Here is a 17,214-nt window from a genome sequence, read left to right as displayed (position 1 = left end):
ATCTACCCGTTCTAGACCTCTCATGATTTTAAACACCTCTATCATATCCCCCCTCAGTCGTCTCTTCTCCAAGCTGAAAAGTCCTAACCTCTTTAGTCTTTCCTCATAGGGGAGTTGTTCCATTCCCCTTATCATTTTGGTAGCCCTTCTCTGTACCTTCTCCATCGCAATTATATCTTTTTTGAGATGCGGCGACCAGAATTGTACACAGTATTCAAGGTGCGGTCTCACCATGGAGCGATACAGAGGCATTATGACATTTTCCGTTTTATTCATCATTCCTTTTCTAATAATTCCCAACATTCTGTTTGCTTTTTTGACTGCCGCAGCACACTGAACCGATGATTTCAATGTGTTATCCACTATGACACCTAGATCTCTTTCTTGGGTTGTAGCACCTAATATGGAACCCAACATTGTGTAATTATAGCATGGGTTATTTTTCCCTATATGCATCACCTTGCACTTATCCACATTAAATTTCATCTGCCATTTGGATGCCCAATTTTCCAGTCTCACAAGGTCTTCCTGGAATTTATCACAATCTGCTTGTGATTTAACTACTCTGAACAATTTTGTGTCATCTGCAAATTTGATTATCTCACTCGTCGTATTTCTTTCCAGATCATTTATAAATATATTGAACAGTAAGGGTCCCAATACAGATCCCTGAGGCACTCCACTGTCCACTCCCTTCCACTGAGAAAATTGCCCATTTAATCCTACTCTCTGTTTCCTGTCTTTTAGCCAGTTTGCAATCCACGAAAGGACCTCGCCACCTATCCCATGACTTTTTACTTTTCCTAGAAGCCTCTCATGAGGAACTTTGTCAAACGCCTTCTGAAAATCCAAGTATACTATATCTACCGGTTCACCTTTATCCACATGTTTATTAACTCCTTCAAAAAAGTGAAGCAGATTTGTGAGGCAAGACTTGCCCTGGGTAAAGCCATGCTGACTTTGTTCCATTAAACCATGTCTTTCTATATGTTCTGTGATTTTGATGTTTAGAACACTTTCCACTATTTTTCCTGGCACTGAAGTCAGGCTAACCGGTCTGTAGTTTCCCGGATCGCCCCTGGAGCCCTTTTTAAATATTGGGGTTACATTTGCTATCCTCCAGTCTTCAGGTACAATGGATGATTTTAATGATAAGTTACAAATTTTTACTAATAGGTCTGAAATTTCATTTTTTAGTTCCTTCAGAACTCTGGGGTGTATACCATCCAGTCCAGGTGATTTACTACTCTTCAGTTTGTCAATCAGGCCTACCACATCTTCTAGGTTCACCGTGATTTGATTCAGTCCATCTGAATCATTACCCATGAAAACCTTCTCCATTACGGGTACCTCCCTTGGCCACCGGGGATTCTTCTTTACGTCGTTCCCTCATGGCCATGCTGGGCAGCTTGCTATGGCACAGCCACCAGCATGAAATGATTCTCATGGCTCCAGAATGCCATGTCAGTCGAGGTTCGCAGACCTAGTAACCTTGGCAGTGGCCGGTCCATTAAGGTTCAGTCCTCTTTCAAGACAGTTGCACCAGGGTCCCCTATTAGTGGATTAAGAGGATTGCTTCTGTCTCACAGCTTCGTTTTTGAGAGGAACACTTGAGATAGAATGACAACTGAAGATGTCGTTGCCACTTTACTGCAGGCCAGACGGCCTTACACACCCTTGGCTTAGGTTAGAGTGTGGAAGATTTTTGAGGCTTGGTGTGTTGAACAAAGCTTGCAGCCTACTCTGGCTTTTATTTCCCATACCCTGAACCTTTTTACAAAAGGTCTAGTGAGGGTTTTAGCCTATAATTTCCTTTGGATACAGGTGGCAGCTTTAGGCTGTCTTCGGGGTAAGGTGCAGGGAGGGTCCCTGGCCTTGCATTGGCTGTGATTCTTTTTTTTTTTTTTTTGAGGGGCAAAACACTTGCGGCCTCCAATGCGGAAGGTGTGTCCTTCATGGAATTTTAATTTGGTGATGAGGGTGTTGTGCGAGGCTCTGTTCGTGTCACTGCGGATGATGATTCTAAATGATTTAACCCTGACTGGGTTTTTCTGGTAGCGATTTGTTGAGCCAGAAGAATTTCAGAGCTTTAGCTGTTGTCTCGAAGAGATCCCTTTCTTCAGTTTACAGAGAATGGGATGTCCTTTCAAATGATGCCCTCATTTCTGCTGAAGGTTGTTTTGGTAACTGATTTAGTCAAACAGTGTAACTTCCCACCTTTGGATGCATCTGTGACACATGTGAAGGAGCTTCATGTGTTGGATATGCAGTTAGATGACTAACTGCATATCCAACACCCCTTTGTTGGAATGGGCCAACAAAGGGGTGCAAGCCATCCAAGGCTACTATTGTGAGATGGCTGAATAACACGATTAGCTTGCCCTATCTTTATAAAGGCCTTCCTGTGTTGGAGGGTCTAAGGGCTCACTTGACTTGGATGCAAGCAATCTCATGGGCCTAGCTAGCTAGTTTCTTCACCATAAATATGTCAGGCGGCTACTTGTTACATACTTTCTCCAGACAGTATTGTTTGGAGGTCCAGGAACCAGACTCTGAGGGGATTGGAAAGAGTATAGTGCGAGGGGCATTATCACATTCCTACCTAGTATAGGGGAGCTTGGGTAAATCCTAGGAGTCTGGACTGATCTGGCTTATTAACAGGAAAGGAAAATTGGTTCTTACCTGCTAATTTTTGTTCCTGGAATACCCCAAATTAGTCCAGAATCCTACCTGCTTGTCATGGCAGTTTGCTTGGTTATATAATCTTCTGCTTAATGTTGTTGGAACGAGATTTCCATAGAGGCTTTGACTCCCTTCTGCTCTTTGATGGTCTCAGTTGTTATAGGTATTCTCATCTGGGCTTAGGTACAGCTCATCCTGAGGAACTGCAGGTGGCACACAAGGTTAATCAGCAGTGTCAGTAAAGCTTTTCTTCTGTCGCAAACTGGTGGTAGGGAGGCAAAACCCAGGTGTCTGGACTGATTGGTGGTATTCTAGAAATGAAAATTATCAGATATGAACCAATTTTCCTATTATATTCAGGACTTTGTATTTCAAATTCCATGTGATGGGCAACCAATATAGCTTCATGAGAATAGGCATTATATGTTCTTTTTGTTTGCTTCTGATTTAAAAAAAAAAAAAAGGGTTTAGCAGCAGAAGCATTGTGCACAACTTGTAACAGTGCGAGAAAGGCCAAGGTAGAGTAAATTACAGCACTTCAAGGAATTAAGTATTAAGTGTCTACTTCATCATTGGTGAGTATATCTTTAATTTAGTGTGGACAATGCTTTCTTGTTCTTCTGGAAGTCTACTGGTTAAAAAAAAAAGGGGGGGGGGAAGAGAACTGATAATTTGGTTTGTTTAACTGTGGACAATGTTAATACAATCAACTCATTACAGAAATATTGGTAGGCTGAGGACTGGTATCAACAAGCCTGCTAATCTGTCTCTTATCTGCTGGCTGGTGGGCATAACAGGTTGGTATGGAATGAGCTGATTATATTCAAGGAAATGAAATTAAGTAAGAAGTAATTTCACCTTAAAGGTACAGTCGCAGCTCATTGGTACCTTCTCTTGTAATGATGCATGGTCACTGTGGGGGGAAGAGGGTAGGCAGGTTGGCTGACTTGATGCACTAAGTTACAGCTGCTTACCAAATTCAGTTCATGCCTTATTGTTCAGATGCACTCACTTTTTTTTTTTTTTTGTCTTAAAACAGCCTAATGCCTGTGCAACCTTCAACTTCTTGAGCAGTGAGCATCGCATCACAGCAGCTGGTCTCATCCCTCCTTTGGGTTTCAAGAAGACTAGTCTAATTGTGAGCCAATAGATATTGCCTATGAAAAAATGGCAAAAGTGGACTTGTGATCTAGGGTAATATTAAGAAGGAGCTTCTCTGGGAAAGGGGATAAGGAGCACATTTCTCTTCTTTCTCTGGAGGAATTCTTTTGTACAGGCATTGAGCTAGCTCTACACCAATAAAGGAGATGAGATAATATATATTTTTTAGACAGGATGTGGCTTTAGTATTGCAACTGAAAGGGATGGAAAAGAACTGGCGTTGATGATGCTTGGACTGTGTACATATGGTCTAGTTATTGTTGGCACTTTCTATTTTAAATAACCATACTGCATGTAATAACTTAACAGGCTCCTGTACCTAAAAATAAAATTTTCTCTGTTAAACCTATCTTCCCTCCTTACCTAACGTATTAATCCTGCCTTTTTCTGGCTGTGGTCAGCTTAGTCCTGAAGTTCTTTTGTTTTACTATTCTAAAACAATGAGTACTCACAAAAGCAAAATAGTAACATCCCACAACACAATGGAACTTGGACTATAGCAGGAAGGGAAAGGGATTTAAAAATTCCCATCTTCTATCCTTCTGCTAAAACAAACTAATGGCCCCACAACTAAGGGAAACTTGGTTCTTACTTGCTATTTTTTGTTCCTTAATTACCACCGATCAGGCCCGTTTACCTCCCTATCCACCACTAGAGAGAGAAGAGCTTTGCTGCCAGTGCTACTTAACCTAGTCCCTCAGTATTGACCTATACCCAAGCCAAGATAAAATAACTAACCAAATTCCCCCTCTCTTAAATCCAGTAGCACCCGAGTAGACAATGGGCAAGTGGATTTCTTCAGAAGGCACCAACTGGATTTGGGGGTGTGGGAGTTGTCCCTGGAGGCCTGGGATTGTATCTGTGCCAGATGGGAGCTCCCCAATTGGATCTCATGCAACGCGAGCCAATTCAAAGACGAGCTTTTTCAGTTGCAGGACAGAAATCGGAGCCAGGGGGCTGGATGCTCTGGTGTGTCCGTGGCCAACAGTGATCCTGCTGTACATGTTTCCTCCTTTAATCTCGTTGGGCGAGTGCTGCGGCACATCACGGAGCAGTGGTGCTGGTGGCGGAGTGCCTGTGGCATCCGTGGTTCATGGATCTAATTCATCTCGCGGTTAAATGACCCTTCAGGCTAGTTCACCTTCCAGGGTTGCTTTGTCAGGGTCCCATTTTTTCAGAGCGGTAGGATCGCATCTGTCTTGTGACTTGGCTTTTGAGAGGCAGCAGGTGCAGTCGAAAGGCTATTCAGAGCAGATTATTTCCACACTTCTCCAGACTTGTAAAACCTCTATGGCCCTGGCATAGGTCAGGATCCCCTCATAGCAGACATTCCTCCTATCTTAGACTTTTTGCAACGGGTTTTTGGACAGCCTGACCTATAGTTCACTGCACGTGCAGGTGTCCACATTGGGTTCTCTGAGGGGCAAGTTACGGGACAGGTCTTTGGCCTCTCATCTGATGTGATGCATTTCCTGGAGGGAGTGAAGCATCTGCACCCTCCCATTACAAAGTTGTATCTGGATTGGAGCCTCTTAGTGCTGCATGCAGTTTGTGGTGCTCCTTTTGGGTCTTTGAGGAGCAACTGTGAAGGACCTGATGTTGAAGGCTATGTTTCTAGCGGCCATCTGTTCTGCTAGAAGGATTTTGGAGTTACAAGCGCTCTCTTGCAGGGATCCCTTTTTTGCACATTTGATGGCTGTGTCATGTTGCGGACGGTGCCATTTTTACCAAAAATATCTTCCTTTTTTCACGATCGGAGAGAGACAGAGCTTGCTCCTTTGATATCAGATTCCTCAGCGCTTCTAATCCATTGGAGAGCGTTGTTTTTTAAATAACACTGCCGCACAAGGTATCACAATTTGCCAGAGACCATTTGATGCATAATCATAACTTTCAACTCGGACACTCAGAAATTCCTAAATGATAAAGCTGAGCCCCTGATGCAGCCCCATTGTAAGAGGGCGAAACTCTGCCTGAGTTGGGCTTGTTTAAAGATATTTGTCTCTGTCCAATAAAGAATCCAGATCGGACATTAGGCTTCTAATTCTGTATTGTTGCATACCACAGATCAGTCCAAAAGCCCATGCTGTTGCTGTCACAAGACAATTTCCTTTTTTAAGAGGAACGTGATAGTTTGTAGATATGTAAAGCAGAGTGGTTTTTGGAGTTTCTGGAAGTATTGGGGGCTCCAGTTCAGGGGGTCCAACCCTAGGTAGCCTGTTTGCCCTGGAAAGGTTTAGAGGGAATATCTGGCTTGGGTATCTAGCAATACTGAAGGACTGCAGGTGGCACTCAGTGCTGTAGCAGTGCCTCAAAGCTTTTATTCTCTGCTTCCATCTGCTGGTAGGGATGCAAAATGCACTGATCTGGACCAAGCTTTGGTATTACAGAAATGAAAACTAGCAGTTAAGAACCAATTTTCCTCTCTCACATGGGGCTTGGTCATATCAAAATTTAGAAAGGGCAAAAGCTCCACTCTCTGACAGATAAAGGCAGAGCACTGGTGGTAGGAAAGACACCATTCACAATGAGACACACGCTTACAAAAATCTATAGAAAAAGGGTCTCTCCCCAACCCTTGAAGCTAAAAACAAAACAAAAAAAACCCCCCAAAACAAACTACATTTGTCTTAATAGAGAGCTGCCTCTACCACAACTACCTTCAGAGTCAAATCTTTCAAAGACTGTCCCCTTAAGGGCTCGAACAGCTTCCTACAACGAAGGCAGAGAACTAAATTAAGGTACGATAATAGACACATCCTCTTCACCAGGGAACACATCCTTCATGCCCCAAAGAAGCCAAACCACATCCTGAGGAGACGCAAGAGCCACTCCCTGCACCTTGCTTCAAAAAAATGTCCCAATGCTGGCACCTACACCAAGTTAAATACCAGCCCCTTTGCAAAACACTCAGGATATGCAACATTAAAGCTAGAGTAGGCTGCACCAACTGTTCTAGCCACCACACTTCGAACCCCTTCTATACTCACATTGGCAACCTTCTATATCTTTGGCTTAACTTGTAACAGTAATGACATCAGAATAACCCTTATTTCTCAAATCTATGCCTTTCAAAATCTAGGCTGCGAGCCAGAAGTGATCTAGCTGATCACAAACGATTGAACCTTGCTGAAGCAACATATGACAATGTCTGAACCTCAGCAGGCCATCCACTGCCAGAATTTGAGATCCTCAATCGACAGGTGCTGTGGCCACAAGAATCACCTTGGCCTGATGCCTCTATTCACCAAATCACTCTCCTGACCAAGGGCCATGGAGGAAACATACAGAAAGGATCCTGGTGGCCACGGTAGAGCAAGAACATAGACTCCTTCTGCCCCGTACTCTTTTTGCAACTGAAAAACTGGGCCCCCTTGGATGGTCCACCATGATGCCATCCAATCCATGCGCAGAACCTCCATCTGGCCCAAATGAGGATCATAGCCTCCTCTGCCAACTCCCACTTGCCAGGGTCTAGTCTCTGACAACAGAATCTGCCTGAACGTTATCCACCCCCCCCCTCTATGTGGGACACTGCCAGAGGTACCAGGTACTGATCTGCCCAGACAACCAACTCCTGTGCAGCCCTCTGACTCAGTGTTCCCCCCTTGACAGTTGATATAAGCCAGTCATCAAGTTGTCCAATAAGACACACTGCTCCACCCATCAACCTCTGTCAAAATGAAAGCAACAGCAAAACGAACTGCCCTAATTTCTAATCAATTGATGGTCAGCCGAAGAAGCATCTTGGTCTATTGGCCCTGAGGTGCCTGCCCCTAGCAAACAGCTCCCCAACTCTCCAGGCTAGCAGCAGTAGCCACAGCCACAAACTGCATGCAGCACTAAGAGGCTCCAATCCAGATACAACTTTGTAATGGGAGGGTGCAGATGCTTCACTCCCTCCAGGAAATGCATCACATCAGATGAGAGGCCAGAGACCTGTCCCGTAACTTGCCCCTCAGAGAACCCAATGTGGACACCTGCACGTGCAGTGAACTATAGGTCAGGCTGTCCGAAAACCCCTGTTGCAAAAAGTCTAAGATATGAGGAATTTCACTCCACTCCTCATTCCAAAGTGGGACGAGAAAGCCACCACGAAAGACTTGCTTTGGACTCCCCCTGAAGGAGTAACAATGTGAAACTCCTCCGACAGGACAGGCTTGGTTTCCAGTAGAAGAGGAGTGCCTTCTGAAATAGGTCTCATCTCTGCAAATGGCCAGGGAACTAGATCAAGCAGTGACACCATCGATCCCAGGACCTGCAAATAATTCCAAACTCTGGGTATTGAAACACAAACTGCAAACTTGTCTGCAGCTTCTCTATCCTGTCCCCTGACAGATACCTTACCCACCTTGGCTTCGAAGCGCATGACCAGATACTCCAAAGACTGGGATGGCACTAGGTTGCCTTTTGCCAGATTCACTACCCAACCCAATGAAGGCAACATGCTCAGAACCCCTTAGCCCCTGCTGCCATAAGACTTCGACTCTATTCGAATAAGCTAGTTGTCTAGGTATGGTGCACCAGATTACATTCTTTCCAAAAAGCTGTCACTCCCACCACCACCACCACCATTACCTTGGTGAATATACATAACACTGTAGTGAGCCCAAACAAAAGAGCTCGAAACTGAAAGTGCTTTCCCAAAACCCTAAACCTTAGGAATTTCTGGTGCACCGGCTGAATGGGTATGTGTAGATATGCTTCAGTGAGATCTAATGATGCCAGGAATTCTCAGTTTTGTACTGCCACCATGATCGAAGTGTTTTCATCTGAAACTGAGACAGATGGAGGGCCGCATTGACCTTCTGCAAATCTAAAAGTGGTCAGCACTTTTTGGTACCCTGAAGTGGAATATCTTCCTCTTTATTCTTCCTCAGGGACCAGTATGATGACCTCCAAGCACAGTGACCAATCCACTGTGTCGCAATCTTCTAGCCATTTGGCCAGAGTCATGCAAGAAGGGATGTAAGTCTCCTTGAGCAACCGAGCAAAATTAACACATAATGGTGTCTTATTTCCAGATCCCATTGGTCCATGCTTTGTAAAATAGGGCCAGAGGAGACGAGTGGACTGGCTTCATCTCATTGTGAGGACTTAGCACCCCTGGTTTTCTGTCTGTAGCAGGCTTGTGTCTGCGCCGAAAGAACTGAATCTTGGTCTGACTGGCCTCTTTTCTGCCAGTGCCTTCTGGTATCCTGAAAACAGGGATGGGTAGAAAGAGTCCTCTTATCACCCTTTGGCTTATCCTCAGGTAGCATGAGCCCCTTAGACTCTCCTAACTGCTTTACCAACTGATTCAGGTCCTTGCCGAACAGCTTGCCCTTTACAAGGAAGAGCAGTTAAGAAACTTTGACTGGCCATCCGCCGACCAATTCCTCAGCCACAGAAGTCGCCTGACTGAAACTGGGCATCATAATTCTGGAAGGCACCTGAATTAAATCAGAGGGCATCCACCACATACCCCACACTGCTGTCTCTAGGTGTACCACCAGCTTATTTGTAACTGAGGTATTTGTACCATGCTCCTGAAGTCGTTGCACCCAACCCAAACACACCCTCTGCATAAAACTGCTGTAAACTGCAGCCTGACTGCCCAACCCCAAAATCTCAAAAGTTCTTTTGAGGTAAATTTCCAGTCCTGTGCATTTCTCAGCACTGCAGACCCTGCTACAGGATGGTGGTTTTCTTGGTGTCTGCTGAGACAGACATATTCGCCTTTGAAAGCATTAACAGTTCAAGCGCATCCTCTGGTACAACTTTGCCATTGCTCAACCCCACCTTCAGACCAGTCTCCAGCATATTCCACTCTTGGCCCACTAGCTTCTTCATTTACTTATGGAAAGGGAAAGGCTTTTGCCAGATTTCTGAATCCACCCAGGCAGGATCCATGCCTTCCCAATCTGACTGCTCCTGCAACATCTTAATGCTTAGTTCTAACACATGTGGAAGCAGAGGCACAACTCCTCTTCTAAATAGGCAGATAACCCTAGGGTCGTCCCCCTCCACCATTGGCACTTCTCATTGATTGTGGGGTTACTGTTAGTTGAATACTAGAGAACCCATTTCTATTAGTGCCCTCTGTGTTTGTATTGCCTTGGTGGTTTCCAGAATAGAGGGATATGGATGATATGCACACACTCTGAACAGGCTGCCTCTGAAATCATGGCTGGCTACCTTGGCGGGCGACCTTGGTGTTCCTTTGGGTTGCCATCAAATCCAGATGGGGCAATCCCCACCTGCGAATGATGAGGCCCATTGCCTCCTCAGAGTTCCCACTCCCCGGGATCGATCCATTGTCGACTCAAGTTGTCTGCCTGCATGTTGTCCGTGCCTACGATGTGTGATGCCACCAGCATGGCGAGATGCTTCTCTGCCCAGACCATGAGCTGTACCGCCTCTGCAGCTACCAGACGACTTTTGGTGCTGCCCTGCTGGTTGATGTAGGCCACCGTCGTCGCATTGTCGGACAGCACCCGTACCGCCCGATTGTGCATAAGCGGCAGAAACAGATGGAGCACCAGCCGGACTGCCTTCATCTCCAGGTGATGGATGGACCATTGTGACTCTTCCACCTACCAAGTTCCTTGAACCGCTTGTGATTGGCAGACCGCTCCCCAACCTGAAAGGCTGCATCTGTGGTGACTACTACCCACTGAGGAACTTAGAGATCCACTCCGTGAGATAGATGCTCTGGGATCAGCCACCAGCCAAGACTGGCCCTTGCAGAGTCTGTGAGTGCTAATGGGATCTGAAACTGCTCTGACTTCGGATCCCATCGAGAAAATAATGCTCTCTGTAACGGCCTCATATGCGCAAACGCCCAAGGGACCAACGCCAGAGTGGATGGCATGGAACAGAGGACCTGTAAGTAGTTCCAAACCGTGGGAATCAGAAGCTCCATCAGGCGGTGGATTTGTCGTATTAACTTGGAAATCCTGACCGCTTGGAGAAAAACCTTCCCCAGCAGAGTATCGAATCAGCCTCCCAAGAAGTCCAGTACCCGAGACGGGACCGGATTGCTCTTTGCCTGATTGACTACCCATCCCAGTGACTCTAGGAGCTCCACAACTCTGTTGACAGCTGCCTCCCACAGCTCCTTCAACTTCACCCAAATGAGCCAGTCGTCTAGGTATGGGTCAACCAGTACACCCTCCCTCCGAAGGGCCGCTGCTACTACCATCATCACCTTTTTGAATGTACGAGGCGCTGTCGCAAGCCCAAATGGCAGCACACAAAATTGGAAATGGCTGCCGATAATCTTGAAGCAAAGAAACCTCTAATGCTTCTTGCGGATAGCTATTTGTAAGTAAGCTTCGGTCAGATCCAAGGAAGCCAAGAATTCCCCACTGCAGACCAAACCAGAGAGCTGAAATCCATCCCATTTATCCAAGTCTCCCATTATACTCCGCACAAGGGGTTGATAATTATTCCGCATTAATGCCGCAATATCTAGCCCTAAATTTACACCCAAATATCAGATGGAGCCCTTTGTCCAACGAAAGGGAAACAAATATTTCCCTTCTCGTTCCAATCCAGTATCACAATGGGCTGATAAAATCTCCGAATTATCATAGTTCACAAGGACCTACGAGAGGCGGCCATAAACTTCTAAGTGATGCTTTACCTGGTCCAGAGAAGAAAGAGGCTGTGTTAATGAAAAAATAATAGCATCAGCATAAAGCGAGATTTTATACTGACGAGAGCCCACCTGAACTCCATACACCTCCAGATCCTGCCTGATTTTCACTGCAAAGGGTTCCAGACAGAGCAAATAGCAATGGGGACAGTGGGCAACCCTGCCTAGTCCCCTTCTGTACCTTAAAGTTCTGGGTAGAACTATGATTAATTTTTAAACAGGCTTGGGGTGCTCGGTATAATTCCCTCACCCATGTAGAAAAATAACCCTCAAGGCCAACTTTATCCAGGACCGCATATAAAAAGGGCCAAAATACTCTATCGAAGGCCTTTTCGGTGTCAATAGTGAGAAAGATTGTTGGGTGTGCAGTCCACTGAACACTGTAAATCAAACTATTAGTTTTCTTATATTGTCTGCTATAGTGCGCCCCAGCATGAAGCCCGCTTGCTCAGTGTGAATTAATCCCTCTATTCTTCCTCTTAAGCAAAGAGCCAAAATTTTAGCCAAGAGTTTCAAGTCGATGTTAATCAGGGAGATTGGGCTAAAAGATGCACAATTGGTAGGATCTTTTCCCGGCTTGGGTAACAAGGTTATCCCTGCCACATTACCATTTGGTAATAAATGCCCCCCTTTACGGATGTGATTAAACATTTGTGCCAGGGGGCCTCTGAGGATGTGTCTATATTTTTTTTTATAAAAGAGGGGTAAAACCATCCAAACCCAGAGCCTTCCCAGATTTAAGAGCCTTAATGGCCCAATCCACCTCATATTCAGAGATGGGTTTCCCCAAAATGTATTGATTCTGATCGGAGAGGATGAGGTCTAATCGCTCTAGATATGCCTGAATATCCTCCCTGGGAGCCCTGACCTCTGGGGTAGATTCCCATAAAATGTTTGAAACCTGGACAGACAGCCCCCGCGTCTGTGAGCAGTTCTCCCGAACTTGCTTTGATATAATATATTATGGCTTTGAGGTTCCTAATGTGCAGCCGGTTTGCTAAAAGTCTACTGTTTTTGTTTACAAATTCATAATATTTTTGATGCAGAAGATCTAACAGATGTGCTATCGCTGCAGTGTCTAAGGCTGCTATCTCTTCTCGTTTCCTGCTAAGGAGTCCTATTAGATCCTGGGTTTTGTTTATGTCTGCTTTCTAACCTAGTGAGTTCCAGCAGTAAGGTCTCCCTGCATTTATTGATTTGTTTTTTATGGTATGTGCCTATACTTATTAAATGGCCCCAGATAACCGCCTTCATACCTTCCCACAGCAATCTGGGGGCAACCACCTGCCCTCCATTCAGCTCAAAATAGTCTTTCACGACCTTCCCCAGCCTGTCCTGATAGGATTGCAGGGTCAGCAAGTAGTCATTTAATCTCCAAAACTTGCACTCTTCTGCCCTGGCCTAATAATGTACAAAAGACTGGGGCATGATCAGACCAGGTAATGCATTCAATGTCTACAACCCGTTCTTGCAACCGGATCTTTAGCTATTAAGAACCCATCAATGCAGGTATATGAGTTATGTGGATGAGAACAGTAGTTGTAATTTCAGCTATAAGGGTAACGTAACCACCCTATGACTACTAGGTGGCACTCCTTCAGTAACTGTTTTAATATTTTCCTTGGTTTCCCTTGGCCTGTTAAAATTTGACTGGAGGTGTCCTTTTCCAGGTCTAATGAAAGATTGAAGTCCCCAGCGATGATTACAGGGTCCCCTGAGTATCCCTCCAGTCGTTTATTCACCTTGAGCATCATCTCTGTCGGAAGGGAGGGTGGGTAGTAAACACTAAACACTAGGGGAGAATTATTCAGTAAGACCTACAGAATCAAAAATCTATCCTCCGGATCCTGATGCTGTGCAAACAGAATCCCTACTCTCCACTATTTTTTATACTTGGTGGCTAGGGCAAAATACTGAAGAGGGGTATTTTTTTTTTAGAATGTAATAAGCGTTCATCTCTGTCCCTGAGGTGCGTCACCTAGATAAATCCTATGGAGGCCTTTAATCTCTGAAGTTCTTTCAATAACATTTGATGTTTGTAAGGAGAATTAAGGCCTTTAACATTCAATGAAATACAGGTAAACTCACCCATTTATCTCATATCCTCTCCCCTACCTCTCCGTTGTGAGGGAGCCACTCCCCTCCCACACCCAGCACCAATAAACCTCTCCACAGACCCTCTCTCCTTCCATCCAGTCATCCCTATTACTAGGTACCCTGTCCACTTCCCTCCCTTTCCCCCCACCTATTACTTCTACCTTTCCTCCCCTCCCCCCATCCTGTCCTCTCTCTCCCCACCTTAAAGGTAGACTTCAGTTTAGGGCGGATCACCCTCCTACTCCCCCCCCCCCACGATTAACCTGTATGTTCCATGCACAACTTCACCACTGAAATGAACAACATTAAACTGCAACCTGCAACCTCTACAACAGTAACATTATACGCTTCAGCCTACTCATCGCTTAAGCCAAACGGCCTGCAGGTTTGTCCACAGCACTCCCACTCTGTTATACACTGGGGCGGATTTTAAAAGCCCTGCTCGCGTAAATCCGCCTGGATTTACGCGAGCAGGGCCTTGCGCGCCAGCGCGCCTATTTTCCATAGGCCTGCCGGCGCGCGCAGAGCCCCGGGACTCGCGTAAGTCCTGGGGTTTTTTGTCGGGGGGCGGGGCCGATCGACACAGCGTTTGGGGGGTGGGCCCGGGGGCGTGGTTTCGGCCCGGGGCGTGGCCGCGCCCTCCGGAACCGCCCCCGGGTCTCATCTCAGCGCGCTAGCGGCCCGCTGGCGCGCGGGGATTTACTTCTCCCTCCGGGAGGCGTAAATCCCCGGACAAAGGTAGGGGGGGGGTTAGGTAGGGGAAGGTGAGGGGAGGGCGAAAGAGAGTTCCCTCCGAGGCCGCTCCGATTTCGGAGCAGCCTCTGAGGGAACGGAGGCAGGCTGCGCCGCTTGGCGCGCGCCGGCTGCCCAAAATCGGCAGCCTTGCGCACGCCGATCCTGGATTTGCGCGGCTACGCGCGTATCTACTAAAATCCAGCGTACTTTTGTTTGCGCCTGGAGCGCAAACAAAAGTACACGCCGTTTTTAAAAATCTACCCCACTGTCTCTATTATGAACAACTCGAGAAATAGAGCTGGGGTGGTGTGCAATTGGTAGATGGGGGTACTTCCTTGCCATTTCCTCTCCAGGGTGGAGAAAATGGAGTCCATACCTCACGCAGGCTTATCCATAGGAGAAAAATCATTGCTGGCAGTCTGCCTTGTGAGGCGACGTCCCCCCTTCCCCACCCACTGCTATTTCGGGACGGCTGGCGGCTTGGATCTCAGTGCCATTGCTTCCCCTCGTGGTATTATGATACCTACTGTCTGCAGGATGGGGATGGCTTCTTCCAGTGCTTCCACTTGTGAGGTTACCCCCTGACTAATAAAGGCTAAATCCCAGGGGTAGAGCCATCTATTTTTAAATTTGCTCCACTTAAAGTGCCAGGGTGAGAGATTGTAGGGCTCTCCACCGGCACAATGTAGCAGGCACCAAATCCTGAAAGATCTACAACTCATGCCCTTCCCAGCTAAAAGGACAAACTCTGCCTGTACAGTGCATTATATCTTTTTTTATAAGAAAGCTGTGCATACAGGCTATGATGTCTTTTGGAGTATTGCGGGGAGTGGTTCCCAATGTATGATGTGCCCCTCTCTATTACAACATCCACAGTCGCTGCCTCCTCTGTACTTTTCCCCCCCCAGAGTTGCTGCCAGCAACGCTTGGCAAATTTTGCAAACCACCCTCATGGGGTCCGCAGATTCAGGAATCGCCGGGAGACCCCGAATCCTGATGTTCGTCCTCCGGGAACGATTTTCCAAATCTTCCAATTTTAGGACAGTTTCTTCCTGGCGTGATTTTAACTCAGCAATTTCATCAGTGAGCTCAGTTAAATGGGTTCCGTGGGTTTCTATTACTCCCTCTGTCTCTTCCACCTGATGGCCGTGTGGCCCGCAGATCCGATCACAAGGTTTCAATGTTAGCCTGCATGTTCTCTTTCAAGGCTCTACTCAGTCTTCAGCCCTTCAAACCATACCTGGAAATCCTTTTTTGTCAGTGTCTTGGTCAGCAATGCAGGGGGCTGATTTCCCTGAGCGCTTACCTCTGGCGGTGGCACAGGACCCATGGTATCGGGATCCTCCAATAAGGCCATGAAGCTGTATCCTCCTGCATGAAACAAGAATTTTGCCAGAACAGCAGCTTTTTTTTTTTGCCAGTCATAGGAATCTGTGCTTCGCCCGGCTCTGTAACTGAAAGAGGTTGTCGTACAGAACGATGGATGTAAGTTGTGCTGTTTAATCGCGGGGAGGGAGGAGAGGCAGGCTTAAGTGCCTCTTGGATAGTGACCACTCCTCCTCAGAAATTCTGCCTTTGGCTATTATTAAGGTGAGTTTATTTTGCAGTTTTCCCCGTTTGGGTCTTGCCGCACACAGCAAGTGAAGATCGGGGAGGGGGGGACCGTAGAGAGAGAATCCCAAACGGCTAGCAGCGCTCCCGGTTCACAAATAACAACCCACCTATTAAATATTTGCTTTTTTAAAATATCTTGTTTATATTTTATTGTTGATTGTCCCTTTTAACTGGCGGCTCTCACCTGATTTGGGGCTGTAGCGAGGTTCTGACTGCTGTGCTAGTTAACTGTTTCCCAGCTGTTTGCACAGCAAAATGGCAGCCAGAGAAAAGCAGAGCCCGGGCTGCACTCCCCCTCAGCTCTCCTGCCTCTCTGCGAATAGCTCCTCCCATGTTGTAGCTGATTGCTGGAGGCAACAACTCCTGCCCGATCTGATGCTGCAGGCAGGAGTCGTGTTATTGAGATTTTAGGGTGGCGAAAACATTAGTCCGGGAGAAGGACGTGCCAACAAGAACACAAGTGCTCCTCAGCACAATCCTGATGAAAACTCGGCGAAAGGGGACGAGGGGAGCCCAAAAGCAATTGGAGGGAGAAGGAGAGCCCAGAAAATGAAAGGCAACAAAACTGCAAAAATTTGAAAATTTTTTTTTTTTTTTTTACACACTTGCCCTAAAGCCTCTGGGTCCTGATCCTACTGGGGGGAGTGAACTGGGCTCCCCGGTATCACCCCCAGTACTGCACTTAGCTGGAAATAGGGTCCTCAGCGGCTTCTACAACCAGGGGAGATGGTCCCCTCAGGACCTAACAACCCTCTGGGAGGCAGAAGACTGTCTCCTGTAGCCCAAACTTCTTTTTCCTCAGTTAAGACTTTTTTTTTTTTTTTTTTTTTTTATATAGGTTATACCTAACCCTAATCCAACTCTAAGTATGCTCACAGACTATAGGTTTTGCATCCATCTGTAGGTGGCATCCTGGTATATATGGCAGAGTCTGTCAAAACTTCTCTGTCTCCATCTGCTGGAGGGGAGAAACCCAGGAGTCTGGACTGATCTGGGTACATACAGGGAAAGGGTTAATTACTGTTTTGTTCTGGTGTGATGACTAATCTGGTCTATGGTGCCACAAGGGAAAGGTTGTTTAGAAAGGCCACAGAGTTGTGACATCAGGATGACCAGGTCCTGTCTTATCCTCACTCAGGCTATGAATCTGAAGATAAATCATTAGTAAGTCTGGAGTAATTCATAGTTTGTTTTGGGGTTTTTTAGGGGGGGAGGGGAGGCAGCACACTGTCAATTGATTCCTGCACAACAAGACACCTTATAGACACTACCACTCATTACCCCTC

At 46.4% G+C, this 17,214-nt stretch overlaps 1 protein-coding gene across 4 annotated transcripts in view; it reads left to right on the top strand.

The window, feature by feature from the left end:
- NDUFAF3 (NADH:ubiquinone oxidoreductase complex assembly factor 3) overlaps positions 1-4,192 on the top strand; it is an 80,049-nt gene extending 75,857 nt beyond the window's left edge. For all 4 annotated transcript variants that reach the window (XM_029601264.1, XM_029601263.1, XM_029601262.1 and 1 more), the window contains exon 7: positions 3,722-4,192. In XM_029601264.1, the coding sequence (XP_029457124.1) occupies positions 3,722-3,832 (111 nt within the window). In that variant the 3' untranslated portion in view covers positions 3,833-4,192. The remainder of the gene's footprint in view (positions 1-3,721) is intronic.
- The last annotated feature ends 13,022 nt before the right edge of the window (positions 4,193-17,214 follow it).

This window comes from Rhinatrema bivittatum, chromosome 4 (assembly GCF_901001135.1).
Source record: "Rhinatrema bivittatum chromosome 4, aRhiBiv1.1, whole genome shotgun sequence".
NCBI lineage: Eukaryota > Metazoa > Chordata > Amphibia > Gymnophiona > Rhinatrematidae > Rhinatrema > Rhinatrema bivittatum.
This window is presented reverse-complemented; position numbering and strand designations above follow the sequence as displayed.